Source organism: Petaurus breviceps, unplaced genomic scaffold (genome assembly GCF_028583685.1).
Source record: "Petaurus breviceps papuanus isolate PSGF00001 unplaced genomic scaffold, PetGlider_PUasm1.0 151, whole genome shotgun sequence".
In the NCBI taxonomy this organism is placed as follows: Eukaryota; Metazoa; Chordata; class Mammalia; order Diprotodontia; family Petauridae; genus Petaurus; species Petaurus breviceps.
In genome coordinates, this window is record NW_027185712.1 from 17,043,583 (window position 1) to 17,069,701 (window position 26,119).

The window sequence follows — 26,119 nt, forward strand, 5'->3', positions numbered from 1 at the left end:
CTGAACAACCTTCTCCTGTTTTCACTATCCTTACCATTATTCTGTCCTTGATTTCTCAAGTTAGCTTACTCCTCACCAAACACTTTTGCTTTCACTTTGTATATTTTCTGAAGCCTGGAAAAGATATATCTTACTTCAGGACAAATAGAAATGGAGACCACTAATCCATAGATAAGGATCCCTGGATGCCGCACATTGACTTAGCTTTAAAATATGATATTATCTATGTTTGACTTTATTTATTTTGTTAAATATTTCCCAGTTACATTTTAATTTGGTTCAGCATGTACTCAAGAGTGTTTCAGTGTTTGATACCTCTTACTGAAATAATAGATGTGTTCTTAAAAGTCTGTGCTTGGATTAAATTTTAGTAGATAGAATCACTTGAATGCACTAGCACTCACTATTGAAAGGAAACAGGAAGTCTGATGTTTTGCAAAGCCAAGAATCCCTTAGAAAACACACGATAATTCTTCATTTACATTTTTTCTAAGGCAAGATTTTCATATATTGGGACTTTTAGAAATCTGGCAGCACCTGAGTTGTAATGATGCTGAATTTGGATGATAAGATATTTGTGGAAAGGTAGTTAATTAACAGAGCCTTCACCTTTGACATTAAGGGAGGAACTGTGGGTGCAGTATAAAACTGACTCTAGATTTCAGTCTGAAAGAAATCATGGGTGGAACTCTTTGACATATTGAAGTGCAGGTTGGTGGTGTGGTGTGGTGTGGTGTGGATCTTTTTTGTTCCAAGGCACACAGAGACATTCTTATGAATATTGGCAGGAGCATTTCCATATTACAATGCTCAAGGTCTGTGCTATGGGACGATATTATTGGCAAAACAACGTTATAATCATATGCATGTCTGGTTGTTCCAATAATAAAGTGCTTTGTTCAATATCCAACACAGACTTGTCTGACATTAAGTCCCTGATGTTCCAGAATCATGCAAAAACAAAGCTCTAGAGAATGAAAGCCCTAATTTCAGAGAAAAGATCATCAGGGTCTGTGGGTTCTTAGAAGAATTCTTTTTTTTTTTTGCCTTTTGGAGAGCAATCGGGGTTAAGTAACTTGCCCAACGTTACATGGCTAGTTTTTTTGTGTTAAGTGTCTGAGGTCGGATCCGAATTCAGGTCCTCCTGACTCCAGGGCCAGCACTTTACTCACTGCAACACCTAGCCGCCCCGAATTCTGTTTTTCTTAACCTTTTGGAAAACTAAATCCAAAGCTAGTGGAGAATTACTCTGTGTCCATTTATTTCTATGTGCTAATTATTCTAAGGGCATTGGGATTTGATGTTTCTATTTTCTCATACTACTGTGCACTGACCCAGAGACTTTGGGGCATTTCAAATGAAATGTCTATATCAATTATAATAGCATTCCCCAAATAAAAATGACCAGCCTGACCTGCCATCATCTCTGTTAGGTCAATATTCCTTCATTGTCGTATTCCTCTGGATCTTTTTTTTTTTTAATCTTTCATTTTCTTTGTTTCCAACTCTCAATTTTAACACTAAAAGTATGAAAAAAACTGAAGGAAACATTATAAGTGGATACTTCTCCAGAATTCCAGTTCTTTTGTGTTTATTAAATTTTTTAAAGTTTCAGGCATTAATTTTATTTCCTCCTCTCCGTGCTTCCCCCATTGAAAAAAAAGAAAAACAAAACCTTTGTGTCAAATATGCATAGTCAAGCTAAATTAATTCTGAACAGATTGCGAGTCTTTATAAACCTAGTATTACTGGGGTTAATGAGAGAGATGGGAAGATCTGTTTTTTAAGGATCATTCTATAGTCCAGAGGAGAATTTAGAATGAGTCTGTTCATGAATTGTGGAGAATAGGGGATCCTGATCTAGTATATGAAATAGGCATTCATCCATTCTTGAGCTTTTCTGAGATCCTCTTCATTCCCCTGGAATTCTGCTATTATCTCTTTTCTAAGGTCATCCTATCTCTTCACTGGTTTTTGTCTGAGGCAAAAGGCTCTTCCTTATATCTGGGACTGGAAGTTGGGCCAGTGACCTAGTGAGCAGTGAATTTTTATTTTTATATATGACCCCTATTTACTCTCCTAAAAAAAACAACTTTCTATACGAAAATTCAGATGAGGAACACTTGTTTTTAGATTTTGATTTCTCATTTTTGATCCTCTTTTTATTTTAAACAGTGCTTTCTAGTCTACATTTCTTTTCCAACAAAAATATATCTTGTGGTATTTCCTCAGGAAATGTCTACTCTAAAAATAGCACTTTTAAAATCATATTATAATTTTCGGAGAGCAGCATTCCCTCATTACAGAAAAAAAAACCTACTACAACAAATTGCTATGAAAAGAATTATGTGACCTTAATGAACTATGCCTCCTGTATACTTCAACAATAATGTTATTTTTGAGAGGGGAATAATCAGTCCCCACTGCAACTGAAATCTAGCTGTTATCCATAAAATTGTTCCCTCTACCTAAGAGCTAGGTTACTTTTCTTCAGCAGCATTAAAAAAATGGATCCTTAAATTCTAGAACTTTCTCTCTCCAAAAGACTTTAGAGATCACTTAATCTAACCTAATTTTGTAGAAAAATAAACTGTGAGCAATATAGTAATTTGTGGGCAGAGAGGTGATGCGGTGGATTAGGACTCATCTTCCCGAGTTAAAATGTGACTTTAAACAATTTACTAACTGTGTGACCCTGGGCAAGTCACTGTTTGCCTCAGTTTCCTCATCTGTAAAATGAACTAGAGAAAGAAATGGAAAGCCACTCCAGTATCTCTGCCAAGAAAACTCCATTAAAGTGGGGTCATGAAGAGTTGGATACGACTGAAAAACAACTGAACAACAAAATATAGTAATTTGCCAGAAGTCACACAGATTGTTAGTGGCAGAACCAAGGCTAAGTTCCAACGCTCCTAATTCTGATCCCAGGGCCTTTCCACTATGCCACACTGCCTCCCCATAAGCATTATATCCTTGTGGATGGAAAATTGACCTTAATTAGGAAGATGTGGGTTGAGTACCACTTCTGACATGCTGACTGTGCAAAGTGTAGGCAAGTCACTTAACTTCTTAGTGGCCCAGGAAACTTTCTAAGACAGTAAGCTTACAAAACTGGTACTAACATGCTCTGGTAAAGGGAGGTGTTTTAGAGGGCTTTTTCTATACTGAAGAAATCACAAGTCCAATCCCTCCAAATATTAAAAAAAATGCATAAGCACTGAATGAATGAATGAAATCTGACTAAAACATTCCAGATCATCCACAATAGAGTGATTTGTGGAGACATATTTGGGAGCTAGATGGTTATACAGGGAAGTATAATCAGTGTATGGATGTATAGACAGCTTCTTTGCTTGTCTACTTGGGAGTCGAATGAAAATTTAATGAACAAATACAAACTAATGAAATCTTTGTTACAAATACATTGTTGCAGTGGTACTGGGCACTTTGTTTCTGTGAACATTAAACTTCACTTTGGAATTTAAAATTCTACATCTTGGAGAAAAAGAGTCCTGCAATAATGTACTTTGCAGTGATTGACAACTTATTTTGAGTATAACAGAGGGTGAATCTTGGAAGGAAAAAAAAAACATTGAACATGGTTGAGTATTATAAGATTTGTCTACAGGTTAAAAGCCTAACGTTACTCAGGGAGTCTGGAAAGCAGGTGCCTCCAACAGCATCATTGTTAAGGGGTTCCCTGTGCCTTGTTAAAAGTTAAATATTTGAATGTGCCTGACAGCTGTTCATTTTCCCCCACAGGATTCTGAATCCCTTGACACCTACATTCAGAACACACTTTCTGCATTGTATCCCCCCTTTGAAGCAACTGCTGCCACTGTCCTGTGGCAGCTTTTCACTATTGTTGAAAAGCTATATGGAGGAGATGGTCTGCGTTGCCTGATTGATTTCCTTGTTCCTGCCAAGAGGATCTTACAGTGCATTCAGCAAGAAACCTGTGTAAGTCTACCTCCTTTGGCCAAAACAGAGGCTTTCTATGTTTCTGACTGGGAGGGAAGAGATAAGACAGACTCTTAACTGGAGAATTTTTGAGTCAAGCAAAGCAAGTTTTGGATAAGGGAATAGTGCAAATGCTAGGCATCTGATGATAGTCACAATAGACAGTTTCTAACCTTTAAAAACTGGGCCAGAAATAAGAGTTGACACATAATGCTTAAACATTTGCTGCTTCCTAAATGTTGCTAAGGAAAACCATAGAGGATATGAAAAAAAAAAGAAGAAAAGAGAATGTTTCTCTAAAGAAACATCCCCAGGCAGACAGGAAGAGAACCAGCTCTCAAAGCCATGTCCTACATCTAGGCCACAGTCATTTCTGCACTTTAGTTCTGGCACTGAGGTTGTTTTGTTTATTGCTAGTAAAGACCTTTAAAACAAATTTATGGAGTGCAGCATTGATGGACTGCTGAGCAATATAAGCTTAAGGCATCCCTAGCACAGTTAAGAATGGCGGGTTTATTTTTCTTGAGTAACTAATCCCATCCCATCATCCCAGGCTTTAAATCTGGCCTGGCCTTATGGGCAACTAATATTGCTGCTTCAGAAGCCCCTGACCTTGCCTCCCTCTGGTTCTGTCACCCACTTACTTCCTTATTTCGTTTTTGCATCACAACTGGCTCCTCTGTCAACATATCTCATTGAGTTCAGGGATCAAGTCAACAAACATTTATTAAGCTTCTTGCACATTAGACAGACTAGGCCTGACTGAAGCTCCTAGAGCCAGTGACATGTCACATACCAATCTAATCAATTTCCTAAGCCCAGATTAATGAACTATACCTTTATACCCTTCTTTGACCCCATCCCAACCCAATAAGGTAAGTTTTTACACAAGGCTCCTGACAAGTCAATCAATCCCCTTTATTAAGGGCCTGTGATGTGTCAGACACTGTGCCAAGCTCTAAGTATCACAGTAGAAAGAAGACTGGTTCTGGCATCAGAGAACCTGGGGTCAAATCCTGTCTCTGTCACTTACCAATTTTGTGACCTCAGTATCTTTGAGCCTCCATTTCCTCAACTGTAAAATGACGGGGTTGGACAAGATGGCCTCTGAGGTCCCTATTAGCTGTAGATCTTTGATCTTGTTTAAAATTCCATGAACATATTACATATACATATAAAGCTATAATCCCATATGATCCTCATTCGTAATAAAGGAAGGGTCATTTCATTACAGCATTTTTAATAAAGTGAAGTGATGTCAGGAGAGACAGTACTAAGCAGAGATTAAAAAGGTCCATATAGCAGTCAATAGTCTGCTCAGTTCTGTTCTCCGTGTTCAGCATGAAGTAGCATAGTCATTGGGGTCACTGAGGGAACAAAATTCTCCCTTTGCATTGCTCCAGGTTTTCCAAGGTAATCAAGATTATACCCATGCATGGCCATCAGTGTCATACCCTGGGTGGGGTAAAGCCTAGAGGGGTGTGCAGATGGCACTTCTAAGCCAGGAGCAGCTCTGGACCACCCCAACCCCAAAGATATGCCTATAGAAAGGGAACCAGAAAATGGAAGAACAGGGCAGAAGGGAAGGCTCTGATAGAAAGAGAGGTGATTCCCACAGTGGAACGAGAGTCACCCCATTGACTCTCAGATGAAACGGTCATGAAAAGCTTTAAGCAGCAAACAGAATAGCTTATATTTTATCCCATAGGGAAGGAAGGAGCCATTAGAGTTTATTCTGAGGGTGCAGGGTTGACTTGATCAGACTTACACTGGAGGAAAACCACTTTGGCAGGCGTGTTGAAGATGAATCAGAGTGGAGAGGTACTTGAGATGGGGAGTGACAATGAGGGCTTGAACCAATAATGTGGTTATCTATGGGCGTCTAGATAAGGGGTCGTATGTGAGAGATGGTGTAGAGAAAGATATTGCAAGATTTGGCAACTGAATGGATATGGGGAGGGAGGTGATTAAGAGTGAAGAACTCAGAATGGCAATCAGGCTGTGAACCTGAGTGATTGAGACAATGGTGGTGCCTTGGACAACAATACAGAAGTTGAAAAGAGGCAAGGTTTGGGAGGAAAAATAACAAGTTTTGTTTTGGACGTGTTGAGTTCAAGATGCCTATGGGGACACCCAATAAGTGATTCACTTTGTGTGACCATAGTTCAGGAGAGAGATTAGGGCTGATGATAAAGATCTAGAAATCATTTTCATAAATATGATATTTGAACCCAAAGGAGTTGATGGTGTTATCAAGCAAGAAATAAGAGAGAAAAGAGAAGAGGCAGAGATTGTGGATCACCACAGTTAACGGACATGATATGGACATGAGATTCAGCAAAGGAAATTGTGAAGGAGCATTTAGAAGAGGAAAACCAAGAGAGGGTGGAGTCGTGAAAACCCAAAGAGGAGGAGGGAGTATGCCACGGAAGGTGGCTGACAGTGCCCAGTGACACAGAGAAGCCACGAAAGATGAGGACTAAGAAAAGAATGCTAAATTTGACCATTTCTAAGCAAACATTGGAAACTTTGATGTGAAGAGTTTCAATTGAGTGATTAGATTGAAAACTAGATTGCAAAGGACTTTGATGAAAAGGAGAGGAAGAAGAAGCACTGAATGTAAATGGCTAAATGACATTGCTGTTTGTACTAAGTTTGGTCTCCACTCACACCCCCAATACTTTTACTATCAAGGATCTGAGCTTGTCGAAGGCAGCTAGGGATGGTTTCTCACTATTCCCACAGTTTATCTTGGGTTTCATCTCTCTCTTAAACATCTTTATTATTTCCTTCCTGATGCGAAATTCTATTTGGTGTCAAAACCCAAAATGAAATAGTTTAATTGTGCCACCAGCCATTTATTGTCCAATTCGTGAACTCAATTTGCTTCTTGTTATGCTTTGATTATAGGTTATTTCTGAGAAAGTGATAGCTGTTCTGGCTTTCTTTGATCTTCTTGTCTCAACCCTTCTCCCTGCGCCCCCCCCCCCCCAATGTAGCTTCAAAAGCCATTGTTGCTATGCTTAGCAGTCATTGCCAGCCTCAGCTTGTCCTGTGTCTTAGCATTCCTGACACTTTTATTACAGCACAGATCATGAAAAAGTAGCTACTTATTCCTATGCTATCTACCTGTGATCATTTTATCCACTGCCATGCTCACACATCCAATCTTAGCACAGTCAAGAAAAAACAATCACAGAGGAGTAAAATATGAGAGTGTGAGGCAACCATGGATATCATCTAGTGATACTAGTCTAATGAGATTTGTCAAATGAGAAAAATGTAACCAAAAGAAGTACAATCAGTACATAGAAATGTTGGTACAAGGTCAAGAATAGTGAGGCAGTGTGCATTTGGAATAATTGTCTTAATTCTGCTACCTCTGTCTCCTTCCTCCCTTTCATACTCTTTTTATCTTTCCTGACCCAAATTTTGCTTCCAGACTCATTTCCATGGCCTCTCAAATATGAGACTTCTCAGTTGGGACTACCTTGGGTAAGGGTCATAACTGTATACCTTATATGCAAACTCTGATTCTCCTTAACTTTTCTGGTGCACTATTATTGGGAACCAGGGAAGAAGGAAGTGAATCATTCCCTGGCCTAATCATCACATAACCAGTTTATTGGAGCAAGTCCAGTATATACAAGTCTTATTTAATAGATTTCTTATGTGTTTGGTTTACTTCTTGTAACCTTTTTTTTATTACATGGTATTTTGAGGTAGAGATAAAGCAGTACAGTAGCTGAGTGATGTGTTTATTGGCATAGGGTAGTGGGAAGGTTATGCATAGTTCTTAAACAATGTTTTTATTACCTATCAGCCTGTCTTGTTGCTCCATTTGTATTTAATTATGTAGTTTTATTAGCATGGAGCGACTTTTAATTATTAAACTTTTTAACACTCAGTATTTAGAGAGTTAGATAGAAGGAAATCAACTTGGACCTAGATTTGTCTTTTATGGAAAATTGGTTAGGACCTAGATTTGTCTTTTATGGAAAATTGGTTATTCTACCCAGAGAAATTTTCCTTATTTTTAGTTTTATTTTTATATATTTAAAAAATCAATCAGAGGTCAGGAAAGGGACAGAGATAAAGTGGAGCAATATATCACATTTTCCTATGAGCTTTGCTCTCTCATGAGCTTTGTTTAAAAACGACTCATGGATATACATAACTTGATGGATATAAAAAGGACTCGTGGATATAACTTTTTACTTTAAAATTTTTTCCAATGCAAATCATACCCCAACCATCTTTTTTTTTCTCTTTCAGTACATCCTTTTTCCCCTTCCTATTTCAAATATTGACTTCCCTCTTAAAAGTGTTTATGGGAGTGACTCTTTTTACTGAATAAAGCCTTGGAGACCAGGGGTTCTTAAACTGGAGTCCATGAACTTGTGTTGTCTTTTTAATATCTTGTTAACTATATTTCAATAAGACTGGTCTCCTTTTTAATTCTATTTTATTTTGTGCATTTAACAACAGGATTTTGAAAAGGGATTCCTTCGTTTTACCAGGTTGCCACAGTGGTCCATGACACAAAAAAGGTTAAGAACCCAAGTTATATCTTCCAACAAGCTAAATTGATATAAAACTAACCTAGGAAGTGACTCAAGAAAATGAATATTTCATGGGGGGGGAGGGTTTGTTCTTTATCACAGAAAATAAGCTATGTTCACCCGTGTTACAGAGCAGAAACATCCGTGTGCTTTTGCCTAAAGTGGTACTTCAAAGATGGGGATTACCTTGGTGTACCCCCCTCCCCATTCTACTTATGTGGTCCCAGTCACCTCTTCTCCTTAGTGAATGGTCTTCAGGACTTACTGGTGATATTAAAAGTTCATACACCTTTAGTAGCTGTTTAATCCTGAACAAATCAATTAAATTATTTTTGCCTTAGATTTCTTATCTATAAAAATGAGTATAATGATAGAGCACACCTCCAGGGCTGTTGTGAGGATCAAATTAAATAATATTTGTAATTGTCATTGTTGTTGATGTTGTTGCTTTATCATTAGTAATTATATTTAATGGTAGATAATAAAATAAATGATTACTACTTAGTTATTTATTATTATCATTATTGTTGTTGTTAATTAGTTTATTATCTGGTAACCAGACTTTTGGTTATGAGCCACTCCATTCTTCACTAAGTTGGTCATAGGACAATAAATATTAGAGGCTTCCTAGCTTGGTGCAGACTATGTCAGAGCTTGTACTCAACTTGCATAGTCATTTGAGAATAGAGTCACTTCTATGATACCATCAGAGCAGGAATTGAGTAGGATGGACTATGTTTACATGACATATACATATATATATATATGTATATATGTGTAATTTAATAAATGATTAGTAAGAAGTTCATCTACCACCAGTATACACTCACCTGTGAAAAGCACAGTGAGTACTTGAAAGTAATAATAACAAATGATGTGTATGGAGTTCTCTTTCCAGTTCATCCCTTCTGCTGGCTCCCCCTTTCCTGCCTCAACCTTCTCTTGTTGCTAGCCCTCTCTGTACAGAGTAGAAATATTTTAAATCATTGTTTTTATTCTTCACACTATATCTCATCACTGAATAGGATTTGAATATTTTGGAAGGGTTTGGTCTAAACTTCTGCCTTGAGATAAAGGCAGCATGGCCTAATGGAAAGAACCCTAAATTGGATTTTAGTCCCTTGCCTGCTGGAGGGAAATTGGTCAGCTAGGTAGTGCAGTGGATAGAGTGCCAAGCCTAGAATCAGGAAGACTTGTCTTCTTGAGTTCAAATCCAACTGTGTGATCCTAGGCAAGTCCCTTAATCCTGCTTGCCTCCGTTTCCTTATCTATAAAATGAGCTGGAGAAGGAAATGGCAAACCAGTGCAATGTCTTTGTCAAGAAAACCCCAAATGGGGTCATGAAGAGTTGGACACAAATGAAACAACTCAGCCAAAACACCATTGTTGCTAGACATTTGTTCATCTTCCCATAAGTCACTTAACCTTGCAAGGACTTAGTTTCTTCATCTGTCAAAAAAGAAGGTTGGCTTAGGTGAATGTTAGGGTTCTTTTTATTTCCAAATCCATAATTTTAGGTTGGAAATGAATTCTGCAATGACTCTTTCCAATCTGTTTTAGCCAAGTTTTCCTGCCTCGATAAATGGGGATGAAGTCAGTCTTTTTTTTTTTTTAAAGCAATTGGGGTAAAGTAACTTGCTCAAGGTTACACGGCCAGTTATTTCTGGGTGTGGTGCCAAGTATCTGAGCCGAGATTCGATCCCCAGGTCATCCCAACACTGGGGCCAGTACTCTTACTCGCTGGGGCACCTGGCCACCCCAATGAAGTCAGTCTTAATTGGTGAAAGCTTGAATTGTAGAACTTTTTTTTTTAGGCAATTGGGGTTAAATCACTTGTCCAGGGTCACACAACAAAGTAAGTGTCTGAGGTCGAATTTGAATCCAGGTCTTCCTATCTCCCCAGCCAGTGTTCCCTGCCCCTCGAACATTTTTTTAAATGCCAATTTTTTAAAAATACCGATTGCTTTATATGTTATAACAATATCCAGTAGGCTGATTTTGAACAGCTACAGTAACTCAGAGGGCTAGTTAATACTATTTGTAAATCAAAATACAATATCAGCCTTGAGGAGTAAAATGCTTAAGCCAGTTTGGAGAGACATAATTTTGCAATGACACTTTTCAATTTTAACTGTCCTCTAGGGGAAGTGCCTTGAATGTAGAATCAAGAGATCTGAGTTCAAATCCCACCCCCACCATGAGTGAGTTTATGTGACTTTGGACAAGTTATCCTTTCTAGGTCTCTTATTTCATAATATTTAGACCTATTAGGAACCTTGAATATTATTTAATCCATACTTCACATTTACAGAATAAGAAACTTAGTTCTGAGTTAGAGAAGAATCATATCATTTTTAGAGCAAACCATCTATTAGAAAAGATGATCTATTTACAGAATTTTAGAGTTAAAGCTAACAGGGACTCCAGAGACCAATTACTTCATTTTAGAAACAGGTACTCTGAGTCACAAAAAAGTGAAATTAATTGCTCTTAGGGCCATACAGCTACTTAGTAGCAGGATTGAGACTAGAACACAGGTCTTTGGAATTTTGGGTCATGTGTTATTATCCAAGATGGGAAAATGTTCAACAAAGGAAGAAGACTGGGCAAAAGCATGAAATTCAGGGTCATTAGACAGAACCTGCAGCCTTCCTCTATCTCTCCCAACTTGATGAAAGTTCAAATTATTGTAAGCCATATGGCAAATAGCTGAATGTCTTCTGGAAAATGGGGCTAGCGAGTTGTTTTTCATCTCTGAGATTTGCTTTCTCCATTATCAGACTACATATGGGTCAGAAGGGAAATGAAAGACTCTGAATCTGGGTTAGGAAATAACCCACATCTAATCAGAAAGGTTCCCTAATGCCAAGGAAGGTATTCAAGAAAGAGGAAAAACTCATTTGTAAGATAGGGATGATTAAGGATGAATGGGTTACTTAAGAGTCATAAGATATATAGCTAGAAAAGGAGTTAGAGATCACTTGTTCTAGAGAGCCCATTTTACAGATGTAAAAACTGAGGCCTAAAGTATGGCTTATTCAAGATCATACAGGTGTCAAGTGACAGTAAATGGGATCAGAACTGAAGTCCTCTGATTCGAATCTGTTGGTGGGGGTGGGAGTGTTTCACTGTATCCTTCTGGAAAGGTCCATTAAGGAGGAGGGCTCTGCAAAAGATGGCAACCCATTAAGGGAAAGAGGCTCAGGTTTGCTAAAGGCATAATTTTGGTTTGGCTAAAATGAGGGAAGGCTGAGAGCACAATGTGCTGCAGGTGAATGAAGGCTGCACTTGAGAACTGAAAAGACCTGAGTTGAATCCTGACTTTGACAACTACTAGTTATATGACATGAGCAAGTCGCTAAATCTTTTTTTTGTTGTTTTGTTTTGTTTTGGAGGGGGGAGGATAGGACAATTGGGGTTAAGTGACTTGCCCAAGGTCACAGGGCTAGTAAGTGTTAAGTGTCTGAGGTCAGATTTGAACTCAGGTCCTCCTGACTCCAGGGCCAGTGCTCTTCATTCACTGCACCACCTAGCCACCCCAAGTCACTAAATCTTTGAGACTCAGTTTCTTCACACATAAAATGGGGATGTAACAATACCTTACTGCTTAATTCACAGGGTTGTTGGGAGGATCAAATGAGATAATATATGCAAAGCATTCTGTAAACTAAAGTTCTGTATCAATGTGAGTTCGTATTGTTTTTCATTATTTAATTAGGGAGGGCTTGTTTAAGGGGAGTAATGCCCTAAGGGAGAGGGTCTTAGGGAAGGTAAGGGAAATGAGCACACTAATCAATGACTCCTTAATGAAGAAGGGGGCTCTGGCTCAATATGGGGAAGAGCTAGATTCCATTACTTCGATGGTCCTTTTCAGTCCTTGAATTCTATGATTCCACGAATATTTTCTAGTTTCTTAATTCATCCTGGACATTGGACATTAGACAAGTGCTGTTGTTAATATTGAATGAACTCATTGGTTTAATGGGCCATGGATAAACAAGAATTGTAATACACATCGTAAATGAAACATGTTGCTTTGCAGCCTCCTTAGGAGAGCTACTTTAATAAATTTTAAAAAAAAAGATAAATTTAAGGTAAATTTAAATTTAAATTGCATTTAAATTTTTAAAAATTTTAAATAAAAGAATGATCTGAAATTAGGTACCATGTTTGAATAGGTGATTCCCAAATGTCTAAAGATATTGGAGGGAGAATGTGAAATCTTTCTTCTCTGAAATATTTGAACATTGCACTTCTTGCCTGGTATTTGCTAATTAATTGCACTTTCTTTCATAAAAGAGCCTGCTAAACAAATATGAACCACGATTGAGCCCTTAGTCAACCCATTACAAATTTTGAATTATAGAAGTTCACATTTGGGAGGTTTTAGTGCTTGTTCCTCAAGCACTGCATTATGTAAATGAGTCCATAGCACTGATTTACAATCCAGTTGATACTCAAGCCCAGAATAATTCTTTTTTGTTGTCTTAATTCACCTGATCCCCACTGTGTGCTGACAGATAAAAATACGTGAGACAGAAGAAGGTGACAGGGGGTTATCATGACCTCACAAGAGCTTGGTGAAACCAATGTTTATCTTCAACCTTGCTAAATATTATCATTAGTTTAAGGGAGGCTGCTTTGCTGAGCCCAAGATACATGAAAGTACAGTATTGTTTGCTGAGTAATGTCTGGCATCTCTTCCTCCAGCCCAGGAATGTATTAATGGCTTCAACTTGAATTTTCCTATTCTAAAAAACTACAGGCAGGCAAATGACTTCTCATCCAAAATGCTCATTTGAATGATTGACTGACTTTTTTTCCCTCCATACTCCTGATTCTTGAAGATGAAATTTCTCTAATGTCTACCTAGAGATGTGACTCTTCATTCGCAACTCTTGGACTCTCACTGTTTGTTTTATTTCTGTTTTTAAAAACTATTTAAAGCACTAAATTAATGACTGTGCTGGTAAGTTCCTAAAACTCTACCTGCCCTAAATTTCTCTGGAAAGCCCTTACCACAGTGCTGTGTACTTGCTGCTAATATGCCCCACACCTTTCTTGGATGGATGGACAGACGGATGGACGGATGGATGGATGGATGGATGGATAGATGAGTAGATGGTTGGATAGATAAGACACACCATCTGAAGGGTCCAGAGATCTTAGCCATTTATAGATTTCCATTGTCCTATACATATTAGTTTTAAAATGAAGATATATGAAAACAAAATGGAACACCAAAAAGTAAGGTGTAATATGAATAGTTTATTTCATCTCCCTTTTAGCTTTTTTTCCCCTTGTACAAACGCACCAATTATTGAGGTGAAGAATCTACTGTGTGTACAATGGAATGGTTGATATTGCTATTATTAGCAATTATTAGTCCTCAGTACAGCTGGGCTGTGGTTGTCCCTATGAAATCTATAGCTCTTTTTTAAAGATAAAATGTAAGTTCAGAAACATATATTCTTGAGAATCTGGAGAAGATGGCAACATTCCCTGTCTTTTACTGGGGGTCTCCCAAGTTCTGCTTCTTTTTTAGAATGTTGACATAGTTGTTGTGATTAATCTGTTGTCACTTAAACCAAAGTTTCACCGCCCTGGGGATGTTTGCATCTGTTTAGCAGTCTCCTGAAATTTAGATTCCTCATCTCCTTGTTAGTCTCCTGCTAAAACTGGACTTCACATATTAGAAGAGCACCTGAGTGATGCATTTAAACAGTAATGTTCTTCCAAGCTCTTTTGAATAAGACAACTTTTCTTTAAAAAGAAAGAAAGAAAAAATCAACATAACCCACTATTGAAAGCCACTGTGTAAATAAGCTTAGGATAGCATTGAAAACATTCAAAGCCTAGGACAGGAAGAGAAAGAGGAAGATTTACCCACATTTGCACTTTACAAACTGGAATTTTCTCAGGACTGGAACTATTCAGAAAATGACTTGAAGATTTATAGTGGTTGCTCTTTCCAATTTAGAATTCCCTTAGAGGGGTGGGGAGTGAATGGGGGAGGATAATTAAAGGATTTATTTTCGAAAAGTTTTGGGATTGTTTTTCCCCTGAAACATAGAATCCTGTTGTAACTAGGAAGAAGGACTGTACTTCTTACCTGTTACTTGCCTTGTATTTCTAAAGATTCTACCTATAAACTATATATTGTGAATTAATAATAATAACTCATAATTATATAGTGTTTTAAGGTTTCTAAAGTACTTTACAAATATTATCTCAATTTGTACTCACAACAACCCTGGCTGCTATTATTGTCCTCATTCTACAGTTTAGGAAAGTGGGGCAGACAGAAGGTAAGTGACTTACCCAGAATCACACAGTTAGTATCTGAGATTGGATTTGAACTCTGGTCTTCCTGACTCTAGGCTCAGTGCTCTATCTACTGTGCCACTTAGTTTCTTTATAATACAAACAACAAAGATTTCAGTCATCATACCACCTTCCTAGTTTTTCAAACTCAAATGTTTATTGAACTCCTAATCTATGGGTATGTATATATGTACATATGTATGTGTATGTATATATAAAAATATATGTGAATATGTATATGTGTTATATACACAAACATTCAGAGAGACATAGAGTATAGTAATGGTTCAGAGGTCCAAGAAATCTTAAGGGAGATCAGGGTTTCATTGACAAGTGGTGACATCTGAATTGGGTCCAGAAGGATAGGAAGGATTTTGACATGTAGAGATAAAGTAAGGGGACATGTTATGGGAAGAGAGAATAAATACTGGTTGGATGCTAACTTGGGCACTTTGTACACCATTCCTTAGGAAATTTTTGAAGGCTTCTGAGCTGGTCAGTAACATGGTTAGAGCTCTAAAGGAACTGGAGGGATCAAAGATTGGAGACAGGCCACCTGTTAGGAGATTAATGTAATCAGTAGAGCTCTGGGTTTGCAGTCTGAGGATCTGAGTTTGAATTCTCTGCTGCTGGCCTCAGCTTCTTCATCTGTATAAGGAGGTGGTGGAAACAAGTGACCTTTGTAGTTCTTTCCCACTCAAAAGCAATGAGAATTTGAGGGCTTAAACAGTGACAGTGAGAACAGGAAAAGGGACACAAGTGAGAAAGATTGCATTGTCAAACTCGACAAAACTTATCAACTAGTTGAATATCAGAAAAAAGAAAAGGAAGAATCTGGGGTGGCTAGGTGGCGAAGTGAATAGAGGACCAGCCCTGGAGTAAGGAGGACCTGAGTTCAAATTTGGCCTCAGACACTTAACACAAAAACTAGCCATGTGACCTTGGGCAAGTCACTTAACCCCAATTGACCTCCAAAAAGCAAAAAAAAAAAAAAAGTATCAAAACAAAACAATGAAAAATTTCAAGACTAAGTGACTGGAAGCTTAGCCATGCCCGCAATAGAACTAGGGCACTTCAGAAGAAGAGCTGTTTAATCTTTGGTTGTTGATTTATTTAAATTTATTCATTATAAATAAAAGTTTATATTTTATACATGAATACATATTTATAGTAAATTATATATTAAATATTTACTAAATGTATTTAAGTTAGATTAAAGAGGGAGTTAGGCACTTTGAAAAGCAAAATTAGTGCTTAGAAAATATATCCTTATAATGCTTTCAGGAATCTTCACTGCTCAATGGTGTTGAACTTTTAGTTCTCCTCGTTCACCACCATAGAAAACAGTCTTGTGGTGTTTGGGTGGTAAATAACTATTACCATGGCTACATGTTCAATCATTTTTTCCTAGCAATCACAATACAAGCTAATATTTATATATCATTTTAAGCTTGCAAAGCACTTTACTTAAATTATCTCATTTGGTCCTTACAGAAATCCTAGGTGATAGGTGATTATTATCACCAATTGACAGGTGAGGAAACTGAGGCTGAGAGAGGTCAAGTGACTTAGCAAAGGTCACCTATCTCAGAACTGTCTGAGGCATGATTTGAACCCCCAGGTCATCTTCACTCCAAGTCCAACACGATATCTTACCACACTTCTCTGCCTCAAATCTGTAATGAAAATTACACCTTTTTTTTTGCATTTTATTTATGTGCATTTATTTCACCCTCTCACTTTCCCTCTCCCACATAGCACAATAACAAATAAGAATAGAGCCCTTATAATAAATATGCATATCCAGCAAAACAGATTTCCACATTGGTGATATCCAACAAGGCATGTCTCATTCTGAGTTTTAAGACCATCATTTCCCTGGCAGCACGTAGATGGTACACTTCCTCTTTAGTTCTCTGGCATTGTCATTCATCGTTATATGTATTGATCAGAGTTCTAAAGGCTTTTCAAGTTGTTTTCCTTTATTAAGCTGTTGCCACTGTGTGACTTGTTCTCCTGATTCTGCTCCCTTCACCCTATATCACTCCATACAGGTCTTCCCAGTTATTTCATCAGAAAATGCATTTTAAAAAATAAACTTGCTGTTTACTTGTGACTTGCATTTTGTCCTAGTCTAGGAATCATGTAGAAGATTGATGTGGCTCCCCAGGGGGCGCCTCCCTACCCACCCAGATTGGTCGAAAATCACTGATTTAGGAGAATTCAGGTCTCTAAGTGACTGACTTTTCTTCGTTGCTCCAAGAGGTTTAGAGGAGAAGGAGTCTCTTAAATGTTGGCCCTACTGCTTACTAGCTCTGTGACCCTGAGGCCCAGTTTCCTCTTACAAAAACTGGATGATATTTCTTGCTTTCCTTCCCTCCCTCACAGGATTCTTATGAGGATTAACTGAGAAAATGGGACAGTAGCAAAGCTCTGTATAAACTGTGAACTCTCATTTTTATTAGCATACCTAAATGGGATACTTCTTGTTTACATCTATCAGAAGCGGCTCTTTTAGAACACAATGAGTTATAGACACATCCTTCTGGTGGACTAAAACTGAATAGTCAGCCCCTTAATTTGATCACTGTCACAGACACTGTTTTCATGACCAGATTCAGACATAGGATTAAAAAGATTTTGGATGATATATTTTACATCTGAGAATATGATATTATCAAAGACATTTTAGTATGAGCTTTTCTGATTACAAATCTGTAATCCAGAGTAGAAAACTAATGTAGCCAAAAATCAAGTTATAAAAGTTATCGATCCAATAATTTGATTTGCATTTGCTGAAGTAAGGGTGAGAGGAGTCTACTGAAGGCCCTGTATTCTCTAATTCTTTTCTCATGAAGAGCCAAAAGTTTTGTATTATTTTAAATCTATTAATTATAGTAGTATTTTATCTTCCAAGATGATTGGTTTCTATTTTGTCAAGTTGAGGCAGCTATTATAGATTGATGGTTGATAGTAGATTGATGTCTTCCCTGTTTTCTCACCCCAATAATGATCCAGAGGAATAAAAATGTTCAATTCTTTACCATTTTCTGCCATTTGGCTTAAGATAAGATCCAAATTTTGTCTCTCTAAATTAACTGTATTATATGTGTTTGAAGAAAAAATAAATCGTCTATTTACCAGACACGGCTTTGACATCAGTGCCCTTGGCTTGGTTCTGTTCAGCACTTTTATCAATGAATTGACTGGAGATACAGCTGGCATTCATATCTGATTTGTGGGTGACTTCATATTACAGAAGCCCAAGACTGGGAGAATCTAATACACTGTATGACAGAATCAAAATAGGAAAATATATAAATTGGCTAGACTAGTGGGCTAAAGCTGTGATTGAATTTAATAGGGACAATGATGAGAGTTTGCATTTGTACAGCTCTCGTTATAGAATCAATGATTTTTTTTAGGACTTGGAACCTTAGAGTTCATCTAGTCTCATATTTGTTTTGCAGTTAAGGAAGGTGAAGTTCAGAGATTTGTGGCCTTCTCAAGGCTACATAGTAAATGACAGACTCCTAATCCTACTGTAATCAGACAAACCTTCCAAAATCACTAATGTGCTTTTAGCCTGAATTAGTAGAAGTATAGGGGCTCCAAATCACTCATAATAAGAGAAATACACATCAAAGCATCCCTGAGATTTCACCTGATACCGTGCAAATTGGCAAAAAGTAAAAAAATGGCAGTAATCAGTGTTGGAGAGGTTGTGAGAAGATATGCACACTAATACATTGTTGGTGGAGCTATGAAATAGTATAACTTTTGGAAATTATGCAAGTGAAGTGACTAAAATGGTTATATTCTTTGAACCAGAAACTCCATTACTGGGCTTGTACTCCATTGAAGCCATTAGTAAAAAAAAAAAAGTCCCCATGTACTAAAAAATATTTATAGTAGTATTTTTTTGTGATATCTAAGAATTGGAGACTAAGTGAGTGCCCATCAATTAGGAAATGGCTAAACAAATTACATAAAATAATGAAACATTATTGTAAGAAATGATGTGTGATAAATACAAAGAACCATAGAAAGATCTATATGAACTGATGCAGAGTGAAGTAAGCAGAGCCAAGAAAATAATATATACAGTGTGTACAACAATGCACATAGAAAGAACTACATACCAAAAAAAAATAAATTAACAAAATTATAAAAAACAAATATCAGCCTCCTTTGTGGAGGTGAGAAGTCTACAAATGTTACACATTACACATGTTTTCAGACTTTTTAAATACATCAATCAGTTGTACTAACTTTCCCTCTCTAAAAAAATATTATTTGTTTTATGGGATAGCTCTTGGAGAAGGGCAGAGAGGAGTATACATGGGATATTATAATGATGTAAAAAACAGAAAATATCAATAAAAACTTTAAAAAAAATCATATTGAAAAGAGCACTGGTCCTGGAGTCAGGAAGATCTGAATTCAAATTTCGTTTTAGACACTTGTGTGACCTTGGGTTAGTCACTTAACCTGTCTGCCTCGATTGCCTCATCTCTGAAATGGAAAGAATAATAGTAGTTAGGATTATTGTGAGGATAAAATGAGATAATATTTATAGTTTTGTAAATCTTAAATTGCCATATAAATATTAGTTATTATCATAGCTATAGCATCTAGAGTGAGAGAGGCAATAGTCTTGCTTTACTTTGCTCTAGGTCAGAGGTCCTAACTTTTTTTGTGGCATGGATCCCTTTGGAAGTCTGGTAAAGCCTATGGATCTCTTCTCAGAATGATGTTTTTAAATACATAAAATTTATACATCAGGGTTATGAAGGAAGCCAATTATATTGAAATAGTTACAAAAATATTTAAAAACCAAATTAATGGCCCCTAGATTAAGAACACTTGCCCTAATCTGAACATTCCTGTCATACTCTATTTAGTTCTGGGACATGCATTGTCAGGGAGAGGTAAGAGGATGGAAGGAAGTAGAGATTTTGGAACACGAAAAATTTTTTAAATGAATGTTAAAAATTAACCTTATGTATAATTGGGAAAAATATATTTTTAAAAGAGATATTGGGGTGGCCAGGTGGCTCAGCGAGTAAGAGCACTGGCTCCAGTGTCGGGATGACCTGGAGATCCAATCCCGGGCTCAGATATTCAGCACCACACCCAGAAATAACTGGCCGTGTAACTTTGAGCAAGTTACTTAAGCCCGATTGCTTAAAAAAAAAAGAGAGAGATATTGACAATTCTAGGGGCATCCAGAGGAGTGTGCCCAGAGTGTTGAGAGGACTAGAAACCATTCCAAACAAGGATCAGCTGGAGATAATTAGCCCAGAGAAGAGAGAACTACAGGAAACTTGATCATTGTCAATTATTTGAGTGCCAATCTGAGAGTCCACCAGCAGGGAGGTGGAAAATGGTTTGGAGGAGTCTGGGGCTAAGCAGGATTAGACATGTTAGCTACTTGGCCTCTCTTGGGACTTCCTCCTCCTCTCCTCTGATGGACCAGCTCCTCTCAAGAACTTCTATTTTGGGAACCATTCATGCCAACCTCTAACTTGCTTGGCCTCCAACTCTCCATCTCATTTTAGCTCCCTTTTATGTGTTCTCTTCATCTATTAGAATATAAGCTCCTTGAGGGTAGGAACTGTCTTTCTTTTTGCTTGTATTTGTATTCTCAATGCTTAGTTAGCCTGGTACCTGGCACATTCTAATCCCTTGATGAATTCTTTATCTAGCTCTGTCTGGCTATCACATGGAAGAGGGGTTAGATTTGTTCTGTATGGCAGAATTGAGAGCAATAGGTGAGAAAGTTATAGGGAGGCAACTTTATTGATTTCAACTCAGTATGAGGAAATACCATTAGAACTGTCCAAAAAAGCAATGCATTACCTCCAGAGGTAGAGTTCCTTGTCTCTGCAGTTCTTCCTCAAGAGGCTTGATGACTAATTAGCTGTCCTAGCAAGAATATTGTAAAGAGGTTTCTTATATCAGACTTGGTCTACATGAGAGAATCTCTGAAATGCCCTCCAGTTCTCTGATGATAAATCATTTTAGTGCTTCAAAATTATTTAAAATACATGGTGATTAAAAATAATTTGATTTGTTTTTTTTAATTTCCTTTTATGGGTATGTATTATAGTGGTAAAGGTACTTTTTAGTTGTTTTTTTTTCAGTTGTTTTGCTTTTCTGATTACTACCATAAGAATGAAGAACAAGGAGGTACAATTGTATAATGAACAAAATAGCTTATATTTCATACCTGTCTCTTTGAGGGCAGAACTTATTTTAGTTTTGTTTTGGGGGTCTTCTTGGTACATAGTAGGTTCTTTAAAATGGTTATTGATTGAGTGATAGACAATACATTGTAAACAATGCTGCTTGGATCACATCCATTTCTTTATATGTCTGCTCAATAATAGCAATGAAAGCTGTCTAGATTATTATTGAATCCCATTTCTGTGCAAATAAAGGATATGTGAAGATATCTGGCAGTCGTGGTTCCATATGGCCACCAACTTCCACATCTTTACAAAGACTCATATGAACACCAGGAAGAAGGTCTCCAAAGTATCTAGCCCATGGTTTCCCACAAATTTACCAAGGAAACATGACACCTTGGCTGCCCCCAAGAAATCACGGCCTTTCTTCCCAAGAAGCTTAGTTTAGAGCTCTCCAGAACCTGTTTGCACAATGCTGCAGTACAAATGAAGTATGAAGTACAAAGTTGAATTTCTTTTGCCTTGAAATTCTCTTTGGCCAATCCAGTGCTAAAAAATGAACCAAATCATGGCCTTGGATGACTTGGCCTCTTCTGAGAGCTCCATTTTTTTTTTGCTTTTTGGAGAGGGAAAATCAGGGCAATTGGGGTTCAGTGGCTTGCCCAAGGTCACACAACTAGGTTTGTGTTAAGTGTCTGAGGCTGGATTGGAACTCAGGTCCTTCTGATTCCAGGGCCAGTGCTCTATTCACTGTACCACCTAGCTGCCCGCAGAGCTCCATTTTTTAAAGTCCACAAGATTAAAAAAAATCAGGTTGCCCAAAGTTCTTAAAGAGCACTGGGTTTCAATCCTGTTTCATATGTTTCCTGTCTGTGTGACTTGAGGCTACTTACCTGGGCAAGAGTTTCCTCATTTGTAAAATGAGGGGTTTGCACTAGATAGTCTCCAAAGACACTTCCAGCCCTAGATCTATGAATCTGTGATCCTACAAGTTCACAACTAAACTTGAGTCTAATGACTGGAAAAGAAATAACGTTCACATCTAAAGGCTTCTCATAAAGTCTTCCTCTGGACAAGTCAGTTCTGAATGACATTCATGTTGAAGCCTAAAGTGTGGTGAGCATGGATCTCAATGGTAATATGATTACCCTCTTCTGTTTTGACCAACCTAATCGTAGCTTAATTTCTCATCTACCTGTGTAAGCTTTGGGACGGAGGAGAGAGGGATGTTGTTGGATCCCAGATTCCCAAGAGTGCCACTTGCCTCTGTGCCTAGAGGCCTCAGATCAAACAGAACTTTGGTTACCAAGAGGAAGTTTATAAAGAAGTTGTGGACCTGACCATGCTAAAGATAAGGAATGATTTTGTTTCCCTCCAATGCCTTCAAGTCCTTCTCTGTCTGTCTGCCTACTTTCCTCCATTGTATATACTTGGCTCTTTGACTGACTTGAAAAAATTGGTTTCTTGACAACATTTTAACTCAGGATTAGTTGACCAGCTTTTTTCAGCCTCTTTATTGTCATTCTTTGGTTCCCTGCTAACTTACTATTGTTAGACTTTTTTTTTAATTAAAGAGAAATCTAGAACCAAAGCCCAGAAAGTGGTTTTTTGGGGAGCTACAATGCCCCCTAATTCATAGCCTGTGGAGAAGAAGAACAGAAGCAAGGCAAAAATTATTTTTTTTTCTCCAGCATGTGATGTCAGCTGTCAAGGTACAAATCATTTGTGTCTTGTAGTAAACCCATGGCAGATTTTATTTTATTTTTCAGTTTATATCAGTAAAACAACCAACCACACCTATTTTCTGGAAAAGGTATTTCATAGGAGCACATCATAGGATAAGGTCCAGTGTGTGGTAATGAAGGCTAGGCCTTAGAGTCCAGAAGACCCTAGTACAAGTCACACCTCTGACATATATTGTCTGGGTGACTCTGGGCAAGTTCCTTGGCCTCTGAGCCCCCTAGCAATTTTCTAAGACTATCAGTTGTAGCTGAGTCATCGATCAATTTACATTGGTAGTGGAAGTATTTTCCACTCATGGAAGTGAAAGAACACTCAGATAAGTTAGAGCCAAATTCTTTTACAGATGAGGAGACTGGGGTCCAGAATAGTTGACTGCCCATGGTCCCAGAGGTAGCATATAACAGCTGGGATTCTAACCCATGTGTGTCTCTCAATTCCAAATTCAGAGCTATTTTCACTATGCTATGTATTTATCCTATCTGCACTTTCCAAGCAGTAGAATGCTCTTAATAACATGGGGTTGAAGAACAAGGCCAATTTATGCATTATAGACCAAGTGATTTCATGTTTTTATCTTTCAAGATTTATGTTCTGATTCATGGCTTATGAAAATCTGTGGGAAAAACACCAGGGATTTACCGTATTTCTCATAAATACTAAGAGACATAATTGTTGAGTACATTCATTTTTTGCATAAAAGCATGCCCATAATTTGGATGGAATGGACCATAATTTGCATAATAACATGGTAAAAGAATGTGAAGTCCTTTTGGAATGAACTGTTAGCCACTCCTCCTTAGGACATACGTCTCCTTCCTAGCTAACAACAACTTTCGGTTGTTGTAGTAAATGGACTATGTGGTAGAAACAGGGCTGTACTTTTGAGAGGGATCAGTGGGAATGGAAACACTGGTGTGCCATTCTCAAGGGACAAGAATTCCCACCAATAGAGGAACAACTGGGGTTAGTCTCCTTGTGGCCTTTAAGTGGATAGAAGTCTGTCATAGAAGAGAATCCAGAAGAATAAATAACCTGGCAGGCTTATGCTCTAACTGAAATGGAGCAAGGTAAAAGAACACATGAAAAAGAAGGAAAATGAGCCAGCTTAACAACCATGCTCATAGGCTAAATGTTACCTAATATTAAGCACTGTCTACCCACACTGTCCACACCCAGCCCAATTTCATTTTGTTTAGTTGAGGGCCTTTATTGATAAGATGACAAGAAGGGAATGTAAGTTTTAAGAAATTTCATTTTGAGTCATTTATTTTGCTGAACATTAAATTTTGGTACTTCTCTTCCACACTGAGTAAATTGGTAGGATTTCTAAGAAAGGATACAGTCACTAAATAACTTAAGTAAATATAACATATTGAAGAAAAGGTAACATGACGTCTGCAGGTGTAAACAAAGGTGTAGAGTATACAGAAGGAGTGACTGGGTAGCACCATAGTGCATAGAGTGCTGGGCCTGGATTCAGGAAGACTCATCTTCCTGAGTTCAAATATAGCCTCAGACATTTATTTACTAGCCGTGCGATCCTGGGTAAGTGACTTAACCATGTTTGCTCAGTTTCCTCATCTGTAAAATGAACTGGAGAAGTATATGGCAAACCACTCCATTATCTTTGCCAAGAAAAACCCAAATAGAGTCACAAAGAGTTGGAAATTACCAAAAAAAAAACTCTGCAAAAAAAATGTATACAGAAAGACAAACTGCAAAACTATATTTAAAATGGCATCACTGGCTTGGGGGACTTGTTTTCATCATACATCTGGAACTTATTTAGACATAAAAAAGCAAAAGCCACCAGTATCTTCTTACCTGCTAAATCTGATGCCTATCTTTCTGAATTTTCATTCTCCTTGACCCTTCTACAGCATTCGATGTCTCTTCCTCCTAGGCATTCTCTTCCCCCTCTGCTGCTGGAGCAGTTCCCTTCTGCTGCTTCTCTGACCTATCTGACAGCTCCTCTGTTTCCTTTGCTGGGTCATTATCATCCTCATCCCATCCACATGTGGGTGTCTCCTAAGGCTCTATCCTGAGCCTACTCTTCTCCCTCAATACTCTTTCCCTTGATAGTCTCATCTGATCTTATGGATTCAGTTATCACTTATTGCAATGATTCAGATATGTATACACATCCCTGATCTATCCTCAGAATTCTACTCCTCCATCTCCATCTGATTGTGGGACATTTCTGGCTCTCCATCCTTTTGGTGCCTTTTGACCTTTCACATCTTGGTTCCAACCCACCTTTCCAGTCTTCTTTCATATGTTACTCCCTTTTATGTACCATACGTTCCAACCAAAATGATGTATTGGTGGTTCCCCACACTCAACCTGATTTCTCTTTGGATCTCTCTTTTGCCCCAATCATACTCTCCCTCTTATTATACTTACATGTATGTCACATGCTCAAACTCTCTGATCTGAGGGCAAAGAGTCTATCTATTTTTTGGATTTCGATAGCAACTGTTTTTGTAATTCAACTGAAAAATAAGTACTTCTCCAGACAGGAAAAAATGCAAATAGTGAGATTCTTATGAGAGAATTACTAGAACTATTTAAAATTTTTGAAGAAACCTTAGAAGAGGAACTGTGATGAAATCTCTGTTGGTAGAAGATACAAAGGTCTTCTAGGTTGCAAAACTGGTAAATTGCAGATCTAAAATAGTCACATTGTCCAAAAATGTACCTTTTCAGGAATATCCTCTTGTGATAGTAATGGCAATTAAAGATTCCCCTGTATTGGCTTGGTTTTCAAATTGATTGTGTTAAAACCCAGAGCTTGTTAATCCCACCTGTGGGATGGACTTGTTGATGTGAAAAGAAAGTCCTGAACTAGGAGGAGCTGGTGACGTAGATTTGGAGAGACAAGAGAGAGGCGGAAGATTTTTTTGGAAGCAGCACCTCGTGGAGGGAGAGAAACTAAGAGAATTGCTGGGGGCCGCTTTGAATTGCCCTGGACTTTTGAGACCTGCCCCCTGAGCTGCCAAGGACTGAGGAGACATGGCTGTTTTGCTGGTACTTTGTCTGTCTGTTTTGATGTTGTTTTGCCAGATTTGTCCACTGGTGAAAGACAGTCCTTTTGTTGAAGAAGTCCTGGAACCTGGCTGTTCGCTAAGAAGCCCTGAGACTGTCCTGCAGACAGAGAGTGAATACTGTCCACTGGTGAGGGACTGTGCTGTTGTTGCAGGGGTCTGGAGACTGTCCTGCAGACAGAATGAATACTGTCCACTGGTGAAGGACAGTACTGTTGTTGCAGGGGTCTGGAGACTGTCCTGCAGACAGAGTGAATACTGTCCACTGGTGAAGGACAATGCTGTTGTTGCAGGG

The 26,119-nt window shown here is 38.0% G+C and overlaps 1 protein-coding gene across 3 annotated transcripts in view; it reads left to right on the forward strand.

Annotated features, from left to right (window-relative positions):
• The window catches only part of PLEKHG4B (pleckstrin homology and RhoGEF domain containing G4B), a 210,556-nt gene that overhangs the window by 66,835 nt on the left and 117,602 nt on the right, over positions 1-26,119 (forward strand). For all 3 annotated transcript variants that reach the window (XM_069075981.1, XM_069075982.1, XM_069075984.1), the window contains exon 2: positions 3,763-3,960. In XM_069075981.1, coding sequence (XP_068932082.1) covers positions 3,763-3,960 — 198 coding nt within the window. The remainder of the gene's footprint in view (positions 1-3,762; positions 3,961-26,119) is intronic.